Source organism: Trichosurus vulpecula, chromosome 5 (genome assembly GCF_011100635.1).
Source record: "Trichosurus vulpecula isolate mTriVul1 chromosome 5, mTriVul1.pri, whole genome shotgun sequence".
NCBI classification, from domain to species: domain Eukaryota; kingdom Metazoa; phylum Chordata; class Mammalia; order Diprotodontia; family Phalangeridae; genus Trichosurus; species Trichosurus vulpecula.
The window spans coordinates 14,190,932-14,217,331 of record NC_050577.1 but is presented as its reverse complement, the minus strand read 5'-3'; the positions used below and the strand labels follow the sequence as shown (position 1 = coordinate 14,217,331).

At 42.5% G+C, this 26,400-nt stretch overlaps 1 protein-coding gene across 1 annotated transcript in view; it reads right to left on the bottom strand.

The window, feature by feature from the left end:
• DNAH11 (dynein axonemal heavy chain 11) overlaps positions 1 to 26,400 on the bottom strand; it is a 311,018-nt gene that overhangs the window by 253,500 nt on the left and 31,118 nt on the right. The window contains exons 5-9 of the mRNA XM_036759767.1: positions 24,869 to 24,968; positions 16,401 to 16,612; positions 9,993 to 10,226; positions 9,204 to 9,371; positions 1,819 to 1,935 (exon numbers count right to left, since the gene is read on the bottom strand). Coding sequence (XP_036615662.1) covers positions 1,819 to 1,935; positions 9,204 to 9,371; positions 9,993 to 10,226; positions 16,401 to 16,612; positions 24,869 to 24,968 — 831 coding nt within the window. The remainder of the gene's footprint in view (positions 1 to 1,818; positions 1,936 to 9,203; positions 9,372 to 9,992; positions 10,227 to 16,400; positions 16,613 to 24,868; positions 24,969 to 26,400) is intronic.

The following is a 26,400-nucleotide window of genomic DNA, read 5'->3' as shown; positions in this document are numbered from 1 at the left end:
CCTCCCAACTATTGTTTTGTAGGGTTTGTGTTTAGTATTCAAACCCCAAGGTAAACACTCCCTCCAAGAGAACACAAGAAGTGTTTGCAGTAATCATGGAAAGAGACATTTACCACTTGCCTTGAGTTTCCAAACACTCACTGAATCTCTGACCCCAAGAACAAACTCTCACTTGGCTTCCCTGAGATGTTTGAGAGGCCCACATCATAAGCTCATTTCACACCCTTTGAGTCAGCGATGTCACCACTGCTGGGCATGTACTCCAAGAAAGAAAGGAGGGGAAAGGTCCCCCACATGCCCAAGAATTCATAGCCACACTCTTTTGGGTAGCCCAGAACTGGGAACAAAGGAGATGCTCATAGAATGGGCAGTGGCTGAACCAGTTACAGTAGATGAATAAAAAGGAATATTAGCGTGGAGTAAAAAATGGCAAACATAGGCAATCAAGAAAAGAAATGGGAAGATCTGTATGAACTGATGCAGAGTAAAGAAAAGAATACCGCCACTCAAAGCCTTCAGTAAAGTTTTAAATAAGAAGAACATTAAAAGGCAGCCTGACATTGATGTAATTGTAATGACCAATGCTGGTCCCAAGGAACAGATGATAAAGCACACTTCTCTCCTCTTTGTAGAGTCAAGTCAACAAGCGTTTATTAATCACCTAGCATGTGCCAGGCAAAGTGGAGGACAAAAACAGGTGAAGAAAATGCCATGATGTCTGCTATCTGTTAGATCCCTGGAAAATTCACTTCACCTCTCTGGGCCTCAGTTTCCCCATCTATAAAATGAAGAACCTTCTAGTTAAATCTATGATACTATAAGTTTTCAATTTAATTCGAGAAGCTTTTATTAAGTATCTAGAATGCTTCAGGCACTGTACTCAGTACACTTTGTCACAAGATACAAAGTAAAAGCCAAAAGCAGCCCTTCCCCTCATGGAGTTCACTTTGTTACAGGACACACATTCTCGCTTACATTTTGACAATTTCACTCTCCAGTTCTTTGGCACTCTCCCACCATCAGGCCTCAAAACAAATCTACATTTACTTAGTTGCAAACATCTAGGATACCTATCATGATTGCATCTGATCTGATCCTTGGACTCTTCCATTTCCAAATATACTTTGGGACCCTCCTGTTTATCTTCCCTGTTCTCTCCCCTACATACTTGTCCTCTCTGGACATGGTCACCGAATGGTCCCAGATGTCTAGCTGCCTTTCTCCCTTTAACAAGGTTAAAAAAGCTTGTGCTTTGGAGTATCTTCCAGGCTACCCTTGAAATTGCTTTCTAATTTTCACCAGCTGCACCATGCTTCCCTGTTCACTTTTCCAGGAAGCTTTTATATTGTTGGGTTTTTAAAATACTTCCCCCCTCCCCACCCCCAGGAAATTGCTTTTCTTTTATATACTTTTACCTCCATTTAGTGCCCAAATTGAGAGGCATACTTTGGACATGAGACCCCCCCCTCCCCCCCCATCTGCAACACTGATGAACAAGAATAAAAAAAAAGCTAGTGAGAGGAAAGCTCAGATGTTATCCTGGTAAGAGCATGCAAATGTCTTCAATTAGGGAGGGTCCCGTTTTTTTTTCTGTGGCTCTTGGGGCAGACCAGATTTTACTTAAAATTGAGTTGGAAGATAAAATACTGGGCATCTCAGCAAAGCTCAATGCATTGATGCCCTAAAAATACAGAGCCTGACACAGGGTGGGCTCTTAATGAATGCTGATTGAATTGGATTACTGGATGACTCTATCATTCGGCCCTTCCCCTTATAATTCAAAGTAACTTTTGGTCATCACTGGAGGTCAATACTAACCTTAAATGCTGATTCTAAGCCTGAACAGTCAAGGAAACCTGCACAAAGGACAGTGCCAAGCCTTCTGTCGAAGTCCAGAATTTTATCCTTGAACTTAGCATAATCCTCTTCAAATTCCTAGAAGATGGAAATTTACATGTGAAGTTGGAGGTGAAACATCAGCAACCCTATGGGCTTCAACTTATTCCTCTTTTTCCTTTGATTCCATTTCAATAAAAAACAGCTAATCTGTCTACATACTAATGATGACCCCTGAAATCTGCACGTCACTTTAAGATTTACAGTGATTTGTGTAAATCATCTCATCCAATTCTCCCAATCAACCAGCGGGCAGGTGCTGTTATTATCACCCCCATCTTATAGGTGAAAAATGAGGCTTAGAGAGTTTGAGCCGGAGCCTGAGACAGACTTTGAAGCCGCATCTTTCTGACTCCTAAGTCTACAGACACTCCATCTACCCTCCCACGTGGCTTCTCATGATTTTGTTTAATCTCATCAGTCAGTCAACAAGCATGAATCGAGTACCAACTGTATGCTAGATACCTTGTTGAGCCTTGGAGATACGAAGACAAAAATGAAACAATTCCTGCCCTCAGGGAGTTTACATAAACAAGCACACACATACACGATTATATCATCCATACGTGCGTACTATGTGATCTGAACTTGTGATTTTTTTGGTGTTGGAAGCTCAAAATGTGACAGCTTCCTCTGCCTATGCAGACCACCCCCTCACATGCAATGACAATCTTAGAGAGTTGCCCATGATCTTACGAGGTGTAAGCCACTTACTGAAGATCACACTTGCCTCTGGTATGTGTCAGGGATGGGACATGAACACAGGCCTTTCTGACCACTACCCCATGATGCCACTGCCCTACAAATATCATGGCCCCCATCGTACAGAAGGAGCTAGGGTTCAGAGAGGCTGTCCACGATGACAGTTGGCACAATGGCAGGCCGGCCTCCCAGCTCCAAAGCCAGAGTTCTTTTCACTAACCTAAGGTCATAATGATAGGAAAGAGACCAATGGGCAGGACATATTCTGAGTCGCAGCTTAGGAAAGAATATGTAGGTGATCCCACAGCCTAGGATCTCAGGTTTCTTGATGAGGCAGCTCTGTCCTCAAATGGACCATTCATCACCTTGTAGCTCACAGGCCTACAAGCTAAACCGGGAGGACAAATGGACCCAAAGGCCCCATTCCCCACCAGCCCTCACCTTCTGCCCAAATATGGCATGAGACAAGTAACTGGATCATGCTTTAAAATAAAGAAAACCTTTAACAACAACAAAACCTCTTTTCTACCAGCAACTTTATTCTCACTGCTATTAGAAAATCTAACTTCACTCTCTTATACTAGTATCTCTAAATTTAAATAGTTTTTATTTAGAACAGACATCCTACAAAATAGATAGATTGGTATTTTTTTTTAATATAAGGGTGAATTCTAAAATTTGGACTCACCTAGGTAATTTACTATCACTGATCAACACACTCAAAAACTCCACTGCTTCAAGACCCCAGAATTCACAGAAGTGGATACTGCCTCTAACACAGATTGCAACCCCTCTACATATCAGTCTGCAACTTAATAGTTACTGTGCCTCAAAAACATATCACCCTGTGGCCAAGCTGATGGAGAGCCTATGTGAACATCATCAGGCCCACATTTAAAGCTGTTGTTTTGGGGCATCACATTAATCTTGGCACGACCTGCTGGTGCTGATATTCAGCATTCAACTGAACAAACTCCTTCAAGACTCATCTAAAATCTCAGCTTCTTCAGGAGGCTCTTCCTGGCCTCTTCCTCCATCCCCTACTTCCTTCCCCTCTGAAATTACTTCCTGTTTACATTGTGTGTATATGTGTGGTTTTCGTGTGTATATATATGATACATGTCACCGTATATGTATATATGTACATATGTATTATATGTATGTACTGCTACGTGGGCAGTGGATAGAGTGTTGGGCCTGGAGTCAGGAAGACTCATCTTCCTGAGTTCCAATCCAGCCTCAGACACTTACTAGCTGTGTGACTCTGGGCAAGTCACTTCACCCTGTTTGCCTCAGTTTCCTCAACTGTAAAATGAGCTGGAGAAGGAAATGGCAAACCACTCCAGTATCTCTGCCAAGAAAACCCCAAATGGGGTCACAGAGAGTCAGACATGATTAAAAATGACAGAACAACATACCTTATACATACGCAATTGTTTACATGGCATCCCATCCTTTTCCATCAGAAGGTGCGCTCCTTGAGGGAAGTGACCCTATTTTTGACTTTCTTTGTATCCGCAATGATCAGCCCCATACCAGGCACATAGTAAGTGCTTAATAAATGTTTGTTTACCAACAAACACACATTAAGTGCCTATTATGCACCTAGACACAATGTTCAGCGTAAGGAATATAGAAACCAAAAATGAAATCTTTTATACCCTCAAGGAACTTCTGATATACAGCCTCAAAGGAACAAAGGGTCTAACCACACCCCCAAAATGGGGGGTGTCCCCAAGCTACAACCCAAGGTTGCCCTCCCCATGAAATGGCTTTCTTACTGAAACCCCTATTAACACTGTGTCTGTACATAATAGGTGCTTAATAAATGCTTAGTGACTGATTTTACCCAATCCATTAACAATCACATATTTATGAAGCACCTACTGTATGCCAGGCCACCTGCCAGACAAAACAAGTCCCTGCCCCTTGAGGAGCTTCTGTGCTATCAGGGGAGATTGCTCACAGATTAACGCTCATATAGACTTGGAGAAGTACCCCCAATCAGATGGAATGCTAAGCTCCACTGATGCCCACAGCAGAAAGGATTAAGTGCCAGGGTTTGTTTGATTTATATTTAGCATCAAGGAAGAAGTCTCCATTTTCCCCAAATCAGTACAGACGTCATTTCTTTTCATTCACGTGCTATTAGCTCTTTGAAAACAGACCTCCCCCAACAAGTTTGGACATGTCTAATGTATCTCTTCTCTCCACTTCCTCACACAAGACTTGCTGACCTGAGATCCTGGAACATTCTCAAAAGGGCTGAGCAAATACTCAGTCGGCTTGGGAGGAAAGGGTTGTTTGGCTTTGTTGATACCATCTATCCTGGAGCCTCAGTTTTTTTTAGTACAAGGAGAAAATTTCACATTCCAAAAAGGAAACACTACAAACGGTTGATCATTCACTTAACAGATTCATGAGAAACCAGTGGGCAAAAGGCCTCATGAGCATTTCTGTTTAACAAAATGAAATGCTGACTCTTTCCATTGGATCGTGAGGCCCTGGAGGACACGGGCTGCCATGTGCCTCTTTTTGCATCCTCGGCACTTAAGCACAGTGCCTGGCACATTACAGGAGCTTGAGAAATGTTGATTGATTGAACACCCTGTTGGGAAGGAAATGATGTACATCTGTTTTGCTTCATTGTGGGAGACAGGTGGGTTAATTGGGGAGTTGACCAGCTTTCTCAAGAGACATCCAAGGGAAGAGCTCTTGAGAAGTGGGTACGGAGATGTATAAATGGGACCTAATTACCCCAAATTCCAAACTAGCTATAATGCAGTGATTCCTGAAGTAATTTTCATTCTTGCAGCTGGTACACTTGGGAGTTTTCTCCTTTCCAGTGATGAGGCAGAAGACATGGGGGCAGTGAAAGAAAGGGCATCAAAAGAGGAGAAAGGGGATCCTGAAGCTAAAGGGCACAAGGACTTATCCTCAGGAATAAATCTCAGCGAAGTAGTGTTCCTTTTCCTTAGCATTTCCTTTTCTAGCATTTTCAGAATCAAATGAGATCGGTGAATGTAAAGAACTTTATAAACCTCAGCCTTCAGTGTTGCAGAGGGCACCAGTATCTTTCCAGCCACCTGGTCAATAACCTCAGATTTACCTCTCCCTCATCCTTCATATTCAATTAGTTGCCAAGGTTGAACAATCCTGCTTCTGTCATAACTCTAACAAAAGCTCTACCCTCCTCTTCATTCATATAGCCACCATCCTAGTTCAAGCTGGCCTCACCTCTGGCCCAGACTACTACAATACCTTCCTAATTGGTCTCCCTTTCTCAAGTCTATCCCCTCTCTAATCTTCTGCCACATAGTCTGACCTTGTCACTCTTCAGCTCAAAAGTCCTCAGTGTCTCCCTAGTGGCTTGAGACAAACCCCTCAGCTCAGCATTGAAAGTCTTTCATGTGTTTGTGGGACCCACTTTCTTGGAGAAGACCCCTTCAAGCCATATTCTGCTCAACTAAACTAAATGCTTATTTATAGTTATCCAGTAATAATTTGGAACCATCAACAATATGGTGGAATCTCGTCATCTCTATTTCTTTCTGTCACTTATGTGCCAATCGAGATGTGGTCTGCTATAAATATCATTTGCAAAAGCCTGCCAGTTCCTTTCATCATATGCCCATTTTCCCACCTCAGCAAAGTCTTTACAAGAATAAGTTACAAGTGCTTTGAGATGTATATGTATAGATGTTTACTGATATTTCCATGATTGCCTTTCTTTTCAGGAGTGTTAATGTCAGTGATTCCCACCCTCTCCCCACCCCCAGCCCCAGGCGTTTGGCCCCCTCCCCTACTTTAAATACCTTGAGAAACCTTACAGCACTATTCTATATGAAAGACAGAGAGTCACTACAGCCATCACATTTTGATCAGCTGAGATTTGGGATGACAGACAAGTCTTCTGAGTGCCTGGCACACACTGGAATGGTCACTGAATGGAAACACGAAGAAAAGACATTATTTGTCTTGGAACTTCCCTTGCTCCTTTCTCTATCAGTCCATTAGGAAAAAAATCAAAGTTAAAAAGAGTGACTATTTCATTCAATATTAATCATAACTTGGGAACCTGAATGCTCTTTCCAGAAACCAGCCTGAGAAAATCCCTCCATTCTGTAAATAGCCCAGGAAAGTGCCAAATAAGGGACCACTCGGTAATTCTAGGTCTGTGAGTGATGGGCAAGCTTTTTCACAAACATTACCAAGACAAAGCTTTCCAACCTATTAATCAGCTGAGGTTAGTCAGGCTTGGGGTTTGGAAAAGAGAACAGCATTTCAACCAAACCCTGCCTTAGCAATGCTTCTCATGAGTGTCGTAGGAGTGAGGGAGCCTGGTAGAGTAGATGGAGAGCTGGCCTCAGGACCAGGAGGACCTGGGGTCAAGTGCCACTGCTAGCACATCCTCAGTGTGATCCTGGGCAGGTCACTTAATTTCTCAGTTCCCCAAGCAACTCTCTTAAACCTTTAAATTTGGAACCATTTCTAACCTGTGTTTGGTAGCAAGAGTTTCCTCCCTAATAGTTACTCATGTCGATGAAATTCTAGGCCTGCACTGTCCCACCCGCCTGCCCCCAAAAGTATTATATAGCATTGCAGATGTAAAGGGGCATAGTGGATAAAGATTTGGCTCACTGGGAGGGCCATACACCCTTGAAATCATTTGTTTGTTTTCTACCACTCTCTATACCCCTATGGCAAGTCAAGGAATAACTCAAAAAGGCTCTGTGTCCTTTTCCCTTCACCGCCCTGTGGTTGAGTGGGTTGAGGTCATGTGGCTTCTTTATTTTCTTGGTGTTCCCACCATAACTGTATTTTCATGGGGCCAAGTCTGCTATAATTTCCTGTTATAAAGCTACCTACTATGAAGGGACTTGGAGTCAGACAACCTGGGGCCAAGCTCTGGCTTTGCCACTGACACAGGCTGTGTGACCCTGAGCTAGACAGTAACCTCTCTAAGCCTTAGTTTCCTCATTTGAAAACTGGGAGTATGAGTAATAATAAGAACAGCCAGCATTGTTGTTGATGTTGAGTCGTGTCTGGCCCTCTGGGATCTCATTGGAGGTTTTCTTAGCAAAGATACTAGAGTGGTTTGCCATTTCCTTCTCCAGCTCATTTTACAGATGAAGAAACTGAGGCAAACTGGGTTGGGATTTGTCCAAGGTCACACAGCTAGTGTCCGAAGCTAGCTTTGAACTTAGGCACTCTGTGCCACCTTGCTGCCCAATAGCTGGTATGAGTGTAGGTTTTAAGGTTTGCAAAGAGATTTGCAAATGTCATCTCACTTTACTAGGAGAAGATGTACATAATAGAGAGGGGGCCAGTCTCCAAGTAAAGAAAACCTGAGTTCACATCTACCTCTACGTGACTAACAGGCACATTGCCTAACCCCTTAGTATCTCCAGGCAGCTCCCTGGGATGATCAACTGCACAAAGTGTGTCAATTTATACTGGTAGAGAGAGTCTTCACACCAAGACACCCAGCACATCACAAGTCCAAGATGTAAACAAGAATATCCGCATTACCAAGCTTATAGGGTTATGGGGAGAATAAAAAGAGATGTTAGGTATAGAAACTACACTAATTCGTATAAAACATGTAAAGCGTTATTGTTGTGATATACTTTAAATGTTAGGGAGAATGTGTGAAATTGAAGATTGCTCAATTCAAAATAAAAATGAAAGTGATAAAATGAAGAAGCTACAGAATCTTAATGAGGAAAAAGGTTAGATGTTCTCTTTTCTCCCTCAGTACTTAATTGGACCTTGGCAAACAACTGATAACAAGGAGCTATTTTTAATTCAGTGCTGTGGGGATTCTTACAGGTAAATCCCAAGAGACCCAGATGCTGGAAGATGTCTAAGATTAGAAGAGGCTAAAAATTGACAGCTTCCCTTTAGGAAAAGGAATAGATGACAAGTATTTTTCTTCTCCTTCCCCAAGAAAAAAAGGGGAGGAGTGGAAAAAGAAATTTAAGAGGCCATTTGCCCAACTGCAAAACCCTTGATTTGAAAGTCAGAGGGCAAACTTCTTAAACAAGGAGAAAAAGGGATGCCCAATGCAGGGGCTCAAGTGACTGACAAGAAGAAAAAACAAGAAGGATTGGCAACAATGGTACCCAGTCAGGTAAGAAAGGCAGAAAAGCAGAAAGAAAGGGAGGGAGGCAAGGAGAAAAGCAGAAGGGTGGAAAGAAAAGAGAGAATTGGAAAAGAGGAAGTAAGAAAGGAAGGAATAAAGAAAGAAAGGAAAAAAGAAAGGAAGGAAGAAAACTAAATAAAGGGACAGGAGATGTCCTGTCTTTTGCCATCCTGGCAAAATCCAAAAGTCAATCCTGGCTTTTGCCATCAAACTTGGGCAAGTCACTAAACCCACAAGGCCTCATTCAGTTTTTTCGTTATAGAATGTAAACTCCTTGAGAACACGACTCTCATTAATTTTTGCCTTGGTAGACCCAGCACTTGGCATACAGCAGGTGCATAATAAAAGCTTGTTGACTGATCAGTTCCCTCAGGAGGTGGACTTGAGGTTGGTCTCTAAGACCCCTCTCAGATTTTATATTCTAAGATTTGATGGAATGTGACTCAGAAAACAATATTACCATGTTGTTGTAATCCCATGGGTCATAAGTTCTCTGTTGAAAAACCTTACAGATCTCCACAAATTCTGCTCTCATTTCACAGATCTCATCATTCAGAACCGTCCCCTTGGTGCCACCAAACTCAAGTCTTTCCAGTTTCTCCAATTCCAGCATTGTAGAAAATATGTCCTTTGTAACAAACAAACAAATAACACCGTAAAGATTCAAGCAAACTGATCCTTCAATGTTCATTTCCAACATTTAATCAGACACTTTAAAAATCCCCATTTCTGTGTACACATCAAAAAAAAGAGATAAGGATTTTATTAGAGAGAAGTAACTAGAAAATAGCCAAAACTTATCAGAGGCAGGACCTCAGGCTTTCCTCACTCTGGGGCTAGCTTTCTATGCTTTAGGTACATTTCCTTTCTAATGAGGTGAGATAACCATGTATATGTTACTGCAAACCTTAAAATCTAATTTTTCAGAGCACCAGATACATTTCATTTCAAGATTTTATTTAAAGATTTGCTTTCATTACATATGGATTTCCATCTGTACTCAATGTAATATTTACAGAATAATAAAAAAGATAAGGAAACCAAAGAAAATCTAGGAAGATCTGAGGAGATGGCCGCTGTTAGTGTTTGTACAGGGGGACTCTCCCTACAATCCCCTGAATCACTCGGAGAACCAATTTCTCACTCACCCCATGAATGACACTTCCTGTTGATTCAAAGGCATTGAAAAGTACATTGATTTTCACTTCAGGCCTACAACCTGCAGGAAGTATGAAGCAACAGACAATACCTCGAGTTTCATCAAACGGTCGAAAAACTGGTCAAATCTCCAAAACACCATGTGGGATTGGAAATCCCATGGCTTGATCTCCTGGGGTCTGGTGAAATACCTTGCCAATTGCTCCCTATAGTTGAAGAAAGTATTTTTAAAAGTCTTTAAGATGCTTATGGCCACTTTCACCCGTTCCAAGGATTCTTCAACTTCTCCTTTCAAAAGTTCATCCCGAGAAAGGTAGGTGACTGCCTAAGAGGCAATGAGAGAAACACAGTGGTCAGGAATACAGAAACAACTTTTCATTGGCTTCCCTTTGTAGCTGAGGTATTAACAATTTGTTTTAAAGTGACATACACTAACATCAGCCCTAAATATCAGTCTAGCCTTTGGAAAGGTTTTTAAATGAGTGATGCAGTGCAGGGCAAGGAAGGGAAGGGCAAAATCATTGATACAACGAGCAGTAAATAATTCAGTTCGTAAACATTTACTGGGTGAGCGTGTGCTAGGCACTATGCAAGGCACTAAGCAGCATGTGTTGTCTTAAAAAGAAGTAATACATCCACAATAAATAAAGGTTACACGGAACTCAATACAAAGTAATTCCAAGAGGGAGATAAAACTAACAACTGGGTGGATCAGTTATTGGCCCCTGAGCCAAGGATGCTAGGGATTCTAGAGAAGAGGAAGGAGTGAGCTCCAGGCATGAAGGACAACAAATGAAAAGGCACGGGGGACAGCAAGTAAGCCAGTTTGGCACAAACACTGTGTGGATGGAGACTAGTAATGCCGAATCAGCTTGAAAAGCTAGGCTGCTGCCAGATGATAAAGGGCAGATCCAGATTCTAGATACTCAAGAGAGCCTCAGTCTGCAGAGGTTCCCACATAGGTGGGAGAGGGAATATCACATACAAGGAACAACTAGTAAGTCTATTTGACCGGAACAGAGAATGAATGAAGGGAAAGACCTTGAATTCAAAGGAGAAAAGAAGGAGGGAATCAGATTGAAGAGGCCTTTGAATGTTAGGCTGAAGATTCTGCATTTTATCATAGAGGCAATAAGTTTTTAAGCAGAGGGGAAATGTGGCTGGTTGTGTTTGTTAAGAAGAAAGATGAATCTAATAGCTGCATGGGGGATAGATTAGAAAAGGGAGATCCCAGAAGCAGGAAGACCAATTAAGGAGCTATTACAGTAGCCCAGGGGAGAGGTGATTGGGACCCGAACTAGGGTGATGGCTAGAAAAATAATGAAGGGGGAAAGCAGGTGTGACACTTGGCTGGGTGCTGGGGGCCAGGGATAGGGCTGAGTCAAGGGTGACTCCCCGGAGGCAAACCTGAGCACCTGGAAGGATGTAACTTTGGGACCAAGGAAGATCTAGTAAAAGAAATAGATCTGTAGTGTGAAGAATTCAGAGAAAGGCAGGATTTGCATGAAAGGCCACAGAGTAAAGAAAGCAGAGGCCAAGGAACAATGGACACGATAGTCTCCCAATGCAAATAAAGACAACGCTAAGAAACAAAACTTGGGTCACCGACAAAAGGTGGTGTTGGTGCTGAACCAGAGTAAACAACCTCTTTCTCTGTTGACAACTGACAAACTACAAACCTGCCTCATAAAGAGGAGGCTGGAAAAGTCATCCTATTGCATAGCAGAGTTGGCCCAGCTTACAACAACAACAGAGGTGAGAATTTACAGGAATCAGCTCCCCAGCTTCTAAGTCAGGCCCACAGAGGTGGGCATTCACTGAGTCTTTTTAAGGACATCAGGAAAGCCTTTGACCTCCCAAATCTTTCACACACCTTCCACCACAACTGGCTGCCTTTGGTGTCTGACATCCAGAATGGCCTTGGATTAAGGGATTAGCACCAATTAATCTACAAACGTTCCTACAAACAGACTGAATTTGGAGTCCATGCCTTAGTTTATTAGCCAAACATGTAGGTCTCATAGAGACCTTTCCCACCCAAGCATCATAGAATTCTCCTGGCCTCATTGCGTTCCATGTGAACTCATTTCTCAAAGCCCAGGGAGGCAGGAATGGGTGGTGGGTGGGAGGAGGGGAGCATAGGGGTCATCTTGGACCTCCAATCCTTCCTGGCCCCTTGAGGTGAGAGCCACCATACCTGCTGGGAAAGCACCTAGCCCTGCACTGATCCCAGACTTGCAAATAGTAAAATTATCTGACTTACAATTTAATAACTGTACCTACTCTTTGCCTAACCCGGAGAAAAAGTAAGAGGGGTAGCCTCTGCTCCCAAGGAGTTTTTAAACTCGTCTATGGCTTCATTTACAAAATATTATATGTGCTGCTAAAATAACAGCGAAAGTCTACTATGGTATAAAGGACAGAAGGCTGGCCTTGGAGGAGCGAGAACCTGGGGCGAGGAAGGGTCTTGGGGACCATCTAAACCCACCCCCTTCTTTTAGGCCCAGAGAGGTTAAGGGATTTGCTCAACTTTAGAAAACTAGAGAAAAAGTCTAGTGCTCGTGTTACATATTACAAGAGTATGAGTTGCATTTTGTATTGTAGTCATTTTGAAAAATCAAATTTCTGAGACTCACAGAAAATCCAAAGGTTAAACTATAGACTGTACTTTTGTTTTTAAACAGAGCTGTCATTTTTATCAGTGTAGGGAGCTCCTGGTAAGGGCCTTTCTCTCCCAACAGAGATCAGCACTTGCCAGGGGCACGGAGAGTTTAAATTACTTGCCCAGAGTCACACATTAGGAATTTGTCAGAGGCAGAGCTTGAACCCATAAAGCTTCAGTTATAGAACACTTTAGTGATCTTCAATAAAAAAGGGGTACCTAGGTGTCAAAGTGGATAGAACTCTGGGCATGGGGTCAGAAGACTCATCTTTTCCTGAGTTTAATTTGGCCTCAGACACTTACTAGCAGTGTGACCCTGGGCAAGTCATTTAACCCCATTTGCCTCAGTTTCCTCATCTGTAAAATGAGCTGGAGAAGGAAATGGAAACTATACCAATATCTCTGCCAAAAGAACCCCAAATGGGTCATGGAGAGTCAGACATGACTGAAAAATGACTGACCAACACCCAACTCCACAGGGCTGGACAAGTGGGAAGAATGCTCCATAGGAAACCCACTCAGCTATTGGGTGACAGCTCAAATGGTGTAACAATTATTAGTGTGAGAAGAAGACTCCTCCAAGATGTAATGAAGCTCAATTATCCACAGCCTTTGGAGAAACTGAGGAAGCCATACTGACCTAAAATGAACCACTTGGAGAAAGGCAACTTTGCAGGCAAAGACCTCAAAAAGAGTGTGCCATTTAAGTACTGGTGTTGTAAGCAGCACAGGGCTCAGCAGTTAGAAAAAAGCCAAGTTCTCTAACGTTAAGATTCTCTGCCTTACACTAAGTGGCCACAAAGTGGACTTTAACCAGTCTGTCTTTTAACTAGTTAAATGGAGTATTGTACCCTACAGGAAACTAGGGGGGAGAAGGGGAAGAGGGGGGATGATAGAAAGAGGGGAAGATTGGGGGAGAAGGTAATCAAAAGCAAACACTTTTGAAAAGGGAGAATCAAAGAAGAAAATTGAATAAAGTGGGGCAGGATAGGATGGAGGGAAATATAGTTAGTCTTTCACAACATGACTATTAAGGAAGTGTTTTGCATAATGATACATGTATAACCTATATTGAATTTCTTGCCTTCTCAAGGAGGGTGGGTGGGGAGGGAAGAAAGGAGAGAATTTGGAACTCAAAGTTCTAAAAACAAATGCTAAAAAAATTGTTTTTACATGCAACTGGAAAATAAGATATATAGGCAGTGGGGTATAGAAATCTATCTTGTCCTATAAGAAGGTAGAGAGAAAAGGAATTTTCCCCAGAAAAGGCATTCTGGGAAAAGGGGTGATTAGAATGCATGACATCTTGGGGTGGGGGGAGGGTAGAGATGGGGAGAAAATTTGTAACTCAAAATCCTGTGGAAATGAATGTTGAAAACTAAAAATAAATTCAAAAAATAAATAAATTAAAATAAGTCAAGAATGATTATAGATGATTATTTGAAAAGTTTAACAATTAAATGTAATTATCAAAAAAAATCTCATCTGAATTGACTCTGATACCACCCCCCAGACCCCTAACCCAGCTGAGAGAGAAGAGTCTCAGGAAACTGAGTTTTAATGGGATGAAAGAAAGGGATAGACAGAGAAGAACCAGAGGAAACTGCATAAGCCAAACTAACTCCTTCCAGGCCCTCCCTAGTTATCCTTATTATAGACCCCTTCAGACCCAGCTACTCTAGTGCTTTGCACATTAATCAATGTTTAACAAGTGTTTACTTAACAGACTAACCTCTGGAATCTATTCCCTAACAATGCCAAGGGCCTCCAGTGTTTCATTTACTCACATACTAGTTTAAAGTTGTGACTTAATTGATTGCTCATCTCAATGGAGAGTGTAATGGAATCCATTCGAGTGGGATGTATTAGTAATTAGTTGAAAGGATTTCCTTCCCGCCCCAATTTATGTGTCCTATTATCTCCCTGCCCACTTGAACTAAGCTCTGACATCTTAAGCCACTTAAGATGGGACTCTCTGCCTGCAGAGCAGGCAGAATGTCCAGGGATGAAAAAAAAATAATCTCCCATTGGAAGAGAAACTTCCACTTGAAGATTTCAAGAATGGAAGGGGTGGGAAAAGACCTGCCAAATTGGTATGGAAGACGTTCTGTCTAGAAGTCCTCCTGGTAAGAAGTGTCTGATTTCCAGAGAGCCTCGCTGTTCCTCATTTTCCATCAAACACAGTAAATTAGCTGTGGAGGAAGTCATTAGAGTTCCACAAAGGGCAGGGAAGATGGCTGCTACAGCTGCCCAGCATTATTACCTTTAGATATCTACAACTTTATAATGTGGGTTGGGGCTCCTGCTTCATGTCATAGTATAACAAAATGGAAAAGGCACAGAATGGGGAGGGGGTCAGAAGGCCTGGGTTTAAATGTCAGCTGTGCCAATTACTTCCTGTGTGATCTTGGGGAAGTCACTTTGATTCTCCAGGCCTACGTTACCGCAAATGGTAAAAGCTGGAGGGGTAGGGGCAGCTAGGTGGCGCAGTCAGTAGAGCACCGGCCCTGGAGTCAGGAGGACCTGAGTTCAAATCCGGCCTCAGACACTTGACACATATACTAGCTGTGTGACCTTGGGCAAGTCACTTAACCCCAACTGCCCTGCCAAAAAGCAAAAAAAAAAAAAAAAAAAAAAAGAAAGGAAAAAAAAAAAAGCTGGAGGGGTAAGTCCCTTCCAACCCCAAATCTACAATCCTATGGGATACATGGTGTGGTATACCACATTCTATGGCATATGTCTGTATATACACCTGTTGTATAGCTGTATATATTACAAATGATAATTACATTATTCAGGAGTAGAACATCTCTCCACGGTGACTCAGTATTCTCCCATTTCAGTAGCTTTATTAATTATCTGCACCTGAATAAATTTCCCTGGAGTAAATCCTTCTTCTAGACATTAAAGTACTTTTTGGATTGATGCTCATATCCAGCCCACTATGGAGCTGTCCAACATCACCTGTGACCATGCTGCAAACACTGAGAGCCAAGCAGCTTCTCTCCATCAAGGAGCAAAGAAGAAGGAGGAGAGGGAAGGAAGAAGAGGAGACAGGGAGGGGGAGCAGAAAGAAGAGGAGGTGGGAAGGAGAAGAGTGGGAAGAAGATGGGGGGAGAAGAGCTTTTTCCTCAGATTCTTCTCATTTCTCTTCATCACATGGGCTCCTCCTGCAAGCCAAAGTTCTTTCTCAAGTCAAAAGACTTCTAAACTTCTTCAGATGTATACATTCTTTCTTCTTCAACCCAGAGGAGAGTAAGGTTCCAATATTACCAGTACTCCACCTGACCTGCTTCTTTCATATTAGTCCTTTGCTTCATGCCCTGTTTTTTATGAGATATAATTCTTTTAACCCTTTTCTACCCAATTTTGTTTTTTAGAATCACATCATACACAACTCAGCCCCAACAATCATACAATCATATTTTTGTACTATGTTATGGAAATGTTTTATTCCATAAATTAAAAATTATTTTTTAAAAGAAGGGAATGCACTGCCCAGCAGGAAAGAGCTGAGTGACCCCTAGAGTCTTTCAGGCTCTCCATGTAAGCTAGGTAGCATTAGTTACAAGCAAGCCTTTTCATACCCAGATGCCTGCAGAGCATTAATTTCTTGAGGGCAAGGGTTATCTTGTTTTTGCCTTTTGTCTTCCAAAGCCTAGAACAGGGGCCTCATAGAGAGAAGAAACTAAGTCAATGTTTACTGAACAATGCTTTCTAAAAGAGGAGGGTCACTTTGGGCCCCAATTCTTCATTCCCCACCAGTTCTAATCAGAATCTGAAACATAGGAGAAAATCCTTTCTTCTTCTTGAAGCTTTTCCTTAAATGCTACATACCTGGTCAATAAAGAGATTGCAAAATTCCTGCAGCAAAATGATTATCTGGGCAGGTGTGTTATAACACCTGGAGTGACTCCAAATCAGGCAGATGGTGTGAAATAAAGGTGAAATCAAGAAGTGAATCTGTGGGAACTCGGTCTCCTTAAGGCGCTGAAGGTGTCTGCTCAGTGGTCTCAGGTACAGTTCTATATCTTGGGCTTCAAGAAGAGCTGGAAAGGAAGCAGCAATGCAAAGCAAAGTCAAATCTAGAAGCTTTGGACCACATTTAGTGTCTACACTGACCTGGCTCTGTGAAAGAAGTTTCCATCCTGGGAGTTCCCCCATAGGAATGAGCTCATAAGCCCAAACCAACCTCACTCCTCCCCCAAGAAAATGAATAAGTGGATTCTGCCTCTAAGTATACGGTTACAAAGAAAACCAAATATATTAAAATCCAGTTATCAATTTTTTTTTAAAAGTCACAGATGTTAGATGAAGAACCTGTGATCTAGAATAACTAAATCATGAGTCTTTTAGAAGACTGGACAGATAGCTACAGAAGCACAGTCTGGAGCATCATTTTAGATTTGTAATCTGCTTCTTGGCCAAAGAATTCATCTACTGACTAGGCAATGTCTATCTTCTCTAATCAAGAAGCATTTATTAAGCATTTACTCTGTGCCCAGCACTGAGCTTGAGACTACAAAGATAAAAGAAAATCACTCTAATGGAGGAAACTACGTGTAAATAGATAAGTACATACCCCCCACACACCCAAGTGTGCACACCAAGTAGATAGAAGATAGCATACTAAATGTTAAAATCTCAGAATCTCTCAGAAAGGGAAAGGACCTGAAAGGCTATGTAGTCCAACCCATGCCCAATGCCTAAATATGTCCAATGTGTGGTCATTCAGTTTTTGCTTGAAGACCTCTGAGGAAGGGGAGCTCACTACTTTCCAAAGCAGTTGATTCCAACTTGGAATAGTTGTAGTTGTCAGGAAATTTTTCCTGGTACCAAACTTAAATTTGTATCTCCATTTTGCCCAGTATTTCTCACATTCTGAGGCCAAGGTGAATAAGACTAATCTCTTTTCCATGAAACAACCCTACAAATATTTGCTCTCAGAGAGCCTACTTCCCTCAGTCTTCCCTACTACAGGCTAACAGCTCTCCCAACTGCTTCAGTTCATCCCTGAGTGCCATAATTTTGTAGACCTTCTACTCTTCTGGCTGAACCTCCTTGGAAGTGGTCTCCAGTTTATCATTGTTCACTCTAATCTGCAATACCCAAAATTGAACCAAAGCCTCCAGATGCGCTACAGTGTCAAGGCTGGAGGGATGATCCCTTCCACATCTTGAGATATCAGTGGGACTATCCCATCCATGAAAGTCTTTCCCACCTGATAAGGCTTTCCAGAGCTTAAATTCTGCTGGCAAAACCTTTGGGACTCCAGAGGTTCCCTCCCCATCATAATTAGGCATCAAATAGGTCTTTGGTAGAAGAGAGAAAGTACAAGTACAGTTTGAAATAAGGAAAGTCCAAGCACAGTTTGGTGCCTTAATCATTACAGAATCATAGGGTGAGAAGGGACCTTGGAAATTAACTGATTCTTTGTTATCAAGTCCTGTTCAGTCTGAGCCTCTTTTGCTCTCCCCAGCTGTGCCAAACACACTATCTCCTAATTCACCCTGAATCCTAGGAGGAGATAAGGAAACAGAGTGGTGGACTGGCTGTCAAGAAGCCTCAAGTTCAAATCCTGCCTCAAACCCTTACTAGTTGTGTGACCCTGGGCAAATCTCTTACCCTCTTCCTTGTTTCCTTGTATTAAAAAAAGAGGCTGATAATAGCACCCACCTCACAGGGTTGTAGTGCAGATCAAACGAGACAGTCTGTGGGAAGGGCTGGGCAAACCTTCAAATGCTATATAAAGGCCAGCAGGAAAAGTGCTGGATTTGGAATCAAAGGACGTGGGTTCAAATCCTGACACTGCCACACTCACTCCTTGGCAACCTTGCCCTCTTTGGGCTGCCATTTCCTCATCTTGGGTTGGATTCCATGGCTTCTGAGGTGCTTTGCACTCTAGTCCTACAACCCTACAATCTCGAAGGGCTCCTTTCAGCTCTGAATCTAGCATCCTATTATAATTCCTGTATCAGTTTCAGATCTGACTTCATAGTATTAGTAGTAATTCATAGAATTGCTGGATTTTAGAATCAGGAGACAGCTCAGTAACCACATCTCAGTTCATGCCAGCCAAAGAATCCTCTCTACAACTTATCCAAATATGATCACCCAGCCTTTGCTTGAAGACCTCTTGAGATGGCCCCACTAATTAAACAATAAAGCTCTAGTCATTAGGAAGCTTTCCAGTTTAGGTTCATTTTTTCTCCTTACATCAAACTTTTATTGGCTGCTCTGTGATTTCTACCCACTTTTCTTCCCTTTGGGGCCAGACAGAAACTAAAATGATACCTCTTCCACATCTCAGCTCCTCAAATCCTTGCAGATAGTGGTTACGACCCTCCTTTCTCTTAAGCTGCTGGGAGAAATGTGTCCTTTTGGTTAGGATTTGATCCCACTTTGCTGGTCATGGAAGGAAGGGAAATTGGGCCATGACCAGTAACCTTGTGCTATCTGCTCCTCCTTCCTCATCCCCAGAGGTAAGAGGTAGCAAGCTAGAACAAAGGGAGAGTTAGTCTGGAAGCCAGGAAACCCTGGTTTCTAGTCTGCCTCTGACACCTACTGACCCTGGGCTAGTCACTTAACATCTCAGTGTTCCAGGCAACTCTCCAAGACAGTGCTCAGCTATATTGATAGGGGGAGGTTATTCAGACAAAAGTTTCCTATACCAGTGATATCAGAGGTAAATGTCTATCCTTACCTCACTCCTAAAAGTGAGCCAAGGTCACCACTCCAGATGGCAAGAAAAGAAGAGTCTTTGAAGGAAGGTTAAAAAACCCCAACTGATGACACACTTCACTCCAGAGAACAAGTTGGGAATCATTTAACTGATGAAATGAGACATCTATTGGAAAAGAAATGGCTTGGGAAGCAAGCTCCCTTCTATCCTCATTAAAGAGGAGAAAGGATAAATTGGCATGAATCATTTTGATAAGATAGAATTACCGTGGTAGAACTTGGGAGTTAAAGGACACTGTAATAGGCTACCGTGACAGGTTGTGGGCTCTATATTCCTGAGAGCTCAGGTTGTTTTTAATAAAACAATATTTATCTATTTGAAATGGTTTATTCTCCCCTGAAGGCTAACAGACTAGATGATCTCTCAGGGTCCTTTTATGCCCATTATCCTGCATAATAAATGGTACTACAATACTTAGGGTTTATCATGTTATTCCTCCAAAGCCTCAAAGACTTTTTTAATTAAAAGAACTCTCAAAACATTTTTGAAAATCCCTTAAGTAGGTCATTACTGCATGACCAAGCTTTTCAGCCATTCTTTGGAATTGGTTCTGTTTCTTTCTTCAATCGGCACCTGACACAAGTTGCATTTCCCAAATCCAGAAAGCATTCCTGAAGGAAGACATGTACAAGGCATTGGGGGGGGGGGACACAATAACAAAACATTCCCTGTCCTTGGGAACTTCCATCCTACTGGAGGGATAAAATCTGCACAGGGATAGATACATGATCAGGAGAGGCCCAGGTAGGCATGCAGAGACACAGATGATAGAAATAGAGTATTTATTAAGCACATTGCATACAGTGCTGAGGATTCAAATAGAAGACCCATGGTCTCTGCCCTCATTGCAATGGAGGGAAGCTGGGAAGGGAGGTGGGCAACATGGTTCAGAGATAGCAGTAGGAGAGGATTTAGAAGACTGGTTCTGAGTAATGAAAGGCAAACATTTGCCCAACAGAGCCCAGAGTGGTTCCAGGGGCAGAGTATAAGGTTCTAATGAGGGGGAAGGAAGGAAAAGAGGGTAACAGCCCAAGGGCATATGGCATGGTATGGAAATGGTGACCAGGAAGTGACATGGAGGGAGGGAATGCTAACAACTAAGGGAACCCAAGCCAGGATTTGAAGTAAGAGGTGGAGATGAGGAGGGTGTATATGTCAAACATGGGGGACAGTCAAAGCAAAAGAATGGCAGTAGGAGATGCTGTGGCCAGTGCAGGAGAGAGCAAACAGACCAGTTTGCCTGGAACAGAGAATATAAAAGAGGAATGACGGGGAAGAAAGGCAGCAGATGGAAGCCACATTGAGGAGGACTTTCAAGGCCCAACTGAAGAGTTTGCATTTTCTCATGGAGACGATAGGGAAGCAGCAAGCAGGGAGGAGGGGAACAACAACGTCACCCTGGTGCTTTGGGAGGATGATTTTAGCCTCTGTGTGAAGGATGGAATAAAGAGCAGACTGACTCAGAGCCAGGAGCCCAATATGGAGAGGTCCCTGGGCTCTGTTTTCTTTAGTATGATAAGGAGGGAAGGAGTGGGGAATAGCCATTCTGAAGCTGGAGGATTTGAGATGCAGAAAAGCTAAGGGATTTTTCTTAAGTCATTTTTTTAGTCATGTCTGACTCTGCTTAACCCCATTTGAGGTATTCTTAGCAAAGATACTGGAGTGGTTTGCCATTTCCTTCTCCAGCTCATTTTACATATGAGGAAACTGAGGCAAACAGGGTGAAATGACTTGCCCAGAATCACACAACTAGTGAGCATCTGAAGCCAGGTTTGAACTCTGGAAGATGAGACTTCCTGACTCCAGGCTGCTACTGTGTGCACTATGATGCCACCTAGCTGCCCCAAGGTCAAATTATCAAGTCACCCACCAATAGGGCAAACCAAGACTCCAAGCCCAGGCTAGTGTTATTGATTGGACAGCCTCCCTGAGGTCCTATTTGGGGAGCCAGAAGGGCTAGCCAAATCCTACTTCTCTCTTCAACCCTGGAAGGATAGGCCAGATTTCTCCGATGACTCCCATTCCTGTCCGTGCCTTCCTCTCAAGAGTCTTTCACTCTGTCTCACTGAAATTGCTGCCCTTCTCTGAACCCTGCCGGTCACTGCCTCCTGAACACTGCCCTTTGCCCTCTCCTTCATTTGACTTCTCATTTTCTTTTATTTCGGAGCAACTTACCAGTGACCCGATTATTCAGCCCATTTGTTGGCCTTTGGTCGAGCTCCCCAATTCATCTGCTCTCGATGAAAACAAAACCATTTATGTTCATTATAAGCCATTAGACACAAGGACACTTGGAACTTTTAAGCGGATTGTGAAGTAGCCTTCAAGGACTCATGGTATATACAGAGGTTTTAATGGTTGGAAAATGCACCAATTTAAATGGATATACAGAGGCTTGATCTTTCTCCTGTGTGACATTTGGAAGGGCAGGACTTAACACACTTAATACACTTTTTAAAGAGCTCAGTTAGGTCCCTGGAATTTGTCCCCTTTTGTGGTCTAAGGTGAGAATTTTCCCCATGCATGAACACTTGGCATTAAAACAAATAGATGCTTGATGCTCACATATAGCTGCTCTCTATTTTCTGTGGTGGGAGACTTAGGGGCCTAGTGTTAGTTTTAAAAAAATAAGCTTTAACTTTAAAGAAAAAAATCCATGTTGTATCCCCACTGTAGAAGGTAAGGTCTCTGAAGGACAGCCTTGGTTCACCTTTGTCTCTGGCTCCACAGGGCCTGGCAGACAGGAGGCACTCAATAACTATTTGTGGAATTAGAGATAACATGTCCTTGAGGGCAAAGGCGACTTTGTTTCTGTCTTGGTATTCCCAAGAATACCTAACACAGTACCTTGAACACAGTAGGTGCTTAATACAAAGCCACTGAACTGAATTGAACCCTGCTGTCTCACCTTCAGAGCAACCAAAGCAATCCCAATCAAATTCTGGGAAACAGAAATACAGGAGATCGAATGTTCTGAAAACCGCTGCAGAATCACCTGATGTTTTGATGGGGCTCTATGGGTAGCAGGGTGGTACAGTGGCTAGAGGCCTGGCCTCCTGGTCAGGAAGTCCTGCCTTTGACACACTGACCATGTGACCCTGGACAAGTCACTTGTGATGTCAGCACCTCAAGCAACGCTCTACTGTAAATTTTAGCAAAAGTGCCAACCTGTACTGGTGGAGAGAGTTTCTTCATGGGAAGTTCCCTACACTAATTGAATCACAAATCTGGTCCAAAAAAGAAAAAGACGCACTAGCGTATAAGAAGAGGAAAAGCACTCTACATACCAAGATGGCAAAAGACTGCATCTTATTTTGAAGTCACAGAGAAGTCAATGGCCATATTCATCAGACCGCAAGATGCAATCAGCTATTAGACACAAATAGACTTTAAAAGGACCAAACGTGTAGGCAGGAACTTGATGAAGCCTGCTTCTGTTACTCTGCAGGTGGGAAGGCAAGGTTCACTGCAGTTCAACAGTTCTGTATCAAGCACCCACTGGGCTCAAGGTGCTATGGAACTGAATGTCAGCTCAGAACCATGGTGCTTAACTTCTGGTTTAGATGGAGGCACGGAAGGTTGCCAAAGAGCTTGGCTCTCCACCTTCATTTACCAGCAAAAATAAGATGACTTGATTAAATGATAATCCAAAATCCGAAGACAAGCAGGCCTTTGCTGCACAAAAGCCTACAGGCCCTAGGACTGGGATCCTGATTTAAAATAAAAAACGCAGCACGTGCCCAGGGAAACAAGATGAGAACCCGCCCATCCTTGGACTAGAGATCCTTCCAGGGCCCCCAAAGCACACAGTACCATGGACAGGGAAGCTTGGGGGAGGAGGAGGACACTCGATGCCTTGGGACCTCCTGACCTGGTGTTCAGGGCCAGGCATGAGCAGGGCTAGGACCAGGATGTCTAAGAGTCCCAGAAGTCCACCTTTAAAGGGCCTTCCAGAGCTTGGCCTAGCTTGGTGCAGCCTTTAAGAAGTCACTTCCAGCCCATGCTAATGGATTGAAAGAGGACTTCTGTGAAGGTGCCTCCCTGGTGCCACATGTAATAAAGGTCATCAGGGCAAGAGGCTGATGGATAGAAGCAGAGAATCCAGCTCACTGGAAGGCCACTTTTAGGGAAGTCCCTGGGGGATACCCATCCCCAGAGTTATAGCAGGAGCATCCAGTAGCTTCCTATTTTCACTCATTGTACTTTCCTCAATAGGTACGTTTTCTACCCACTAAAGAGATACAGGTTCTGTTGGCACCCTCACACAAAGCTCCGTTCACCTCACTCTAGGTATGGCTCAGCCCATTCTTCCAATTCAATTTAACAAACATGTAGTAGATATCTGCTATGCACCAAGCACTGTAAGAACAAAAACAAAATAGCCCCTGCCCTCAAAGGGCTTACATTCTCCTGGGGAAAAAAAAACAACACATATACAAGTAAATATAAAATATAGACTCAGTCGAAAACATTTGTATAAAAATAAAATGTAATTTCAAAGAGGAAGAAAGCTATATATCAGCACTGACCATGTGTCTCTCCTTACCTAAAGGAACAGTGTTCCTTATATCTTCAAAGTATATTTAAAACCATACTTTAAAATGCTTATGACCTAAACATATTAAGTAGCACAGAGCACTGGGCAAGGAGTCAGGAAGACCCGAATTCAAATCCTGCTACATCCTTCAAATCCACACTGATAAGCTTTGTGACTCTGGACAAGTCACTTAGATTCTGTTTGCCTCAGTTTCCCTGTCTGTAAAATGGACCTAATAATACTTGCCTCCTGGGGTGGTTGTAATAAGCAAATGAGATAAGGCTTGTAAAGCACTTTGCAAACCTAAAAGTACTAAATGAATGCTAGTTATTAGTAAGGTATTGTGATTAGGGCAGACAGGAAAGATGCTTGGGGAACTATACACCAATGGCTAATACAGCTGACCAGGATGGTTCAAGTGAATACTAAAGCTACCATTTTTTATAGAATCCTAAACTCTTAGAACAAGAAGAGACTATGACCTCTGCTGGATTCCACTAAAATAAACTCCAATTAGAACTCTAGTCTGGCACCATCAGGAGTTGTATTTATCATCAGAAGACTTAAATGTAAGCATTAGATGGAAGTTTTTTAACCATCTATCATTATGTTTTACTAGTATGTCATTGATATATGTGCAAAACACCGACTCCTTAGAGTGAGTAATTTCCTTACAGTAACAGGTCTACTGTAGCAATAAATCTACAGCCACAGACTGAGTACACGCACATCGTGGCCGACATTCTGTTTTACATCAGTTATCTCTAATTATCACTATATTTTATCCTGACTTTTATGAAAGGAAAAAGTATCAACGTAAACTTCACAGAAATAAATTAAATTGGTGGAACTCAAGCCAAGTAATAATGTATTTAATCATGCATTTCAATATTTGGTTACAGATCTAGTACACGGTGATGAATTTGAGCTATCTATTAAAGAAGATCAATTGATTATATGGGAACGAACACACACACACACACACACACACCACAAAGGTCATACTAATATCCAAATCATCCTTACCAGCTTCAACAACCATGAAAGTGTCCTCAAAAGTAGGGAAATAACTGCTCTCCTTGGTTTTCAGGATCTGGACCATTTTCTGGACCACGGGAGTCTGAAGCTAGGAGAAAGACAATACGTTTTATAAATAAAGCTGAATTAGTTGGGAGCTGAGAATGATTCCTGGGAAAAAATAATTTATTCAATTGGATTTTCCTTGACACAGTGTACACCATGTGTAACATCCAAAGCATTTGATCCAATGTCCAAAAGACAGCAGGACAGAAAAGCAAGATAACCATATTTTATGGCTCATGCCACATCTCTGCCTTCGCATCTTATTGGATTCTCGCCCACAAATTCTCCCAAATGGTTCTTTTACCAGCCTCCACAAGTGTTTCCTCATTTCTCTGATATTTAATGGACAGAATAGCTCCCCACTTCTGGACAGAGAAATGGACTCAACATGCAGTGGGAGACACACACTCCTGATCATGGCCAATGTGGGAAGTGGTTTTGCTTGACTGGGCAGGTTTGTTACAAAGGGTTTGTCTTTTTCTTCTTCCAAAGGGGGGGAGGGAAAGAGAACAAATGTATTGAATTACTAATTTTTATTGATAAAAATATAATTTAAATATTTAATGGATACTAGCACATTTGGGCTGTCCATGATCTGTACCTCTCATTATTGTACATGACTGATCTATCCAGTCTTTTCTAGTCATATGTGTTCTTGATTACGTCTTTTATATACCTCTCATGCAAAAGCCTTCACTTATAAAATGCTTTTTTAATCACCAGTTTTGCACCACACATCTTTCTATTGCCCTTCATAAGGACTACAATTTTGGTTTTTCCAAGACGGCAATGTTTCATGAAGCCAGATAAAATCACAAGAATACTGATGCCAAAAAAGTGGGTCTTTGAGACAGAGAACAACATGGGGATAATTGGAAGCACTGCCATAACTTCCCAAACACAATCCAGTCTGAGAGAGAGAGAAACACACACGCACACAGGCAGAGAGAGAGAAACATGTTTATATGAATTTCTGTTGTGCTCTCTGGAATGACTATCTGATAATTGACAAAATTCTTTTCATCTCAAATCTTCTCTTTCCTCACTCCTTCCATCTGCTGGCTCTTACTGAGATCTGGCTCCCTCCTGCTGATGATTCTGCATCCCTGGCCACCTTTTCTGGTATTGGTTGCATTTTCACTCTATTTTACCCTCCTCCAACTCCCTGGTCATAGTGGGGAGTCAGCCTTGCTCTCTGTAGACATTTCCAGACTCCCTTTCTACCACCATCAGCTCTTTTCCAGGCCATCACTTCTGCACTGGCTACACTGTTCTCCATTCACTATCTTGACCCCTTGGTGAATCACTCTTCACTTCCATTCCTATTCACACGCTACTGAAGGAAGCATGAAACCATGCCCACTGGATCCACTACAAATTTCTGTTACATAACTTCAACTGGCCTCTCAGTGTGGCAAAGCAATCCTTTTACACATTCCTAACTGATGAACTATCCCATTCACCACAGAAGCTGC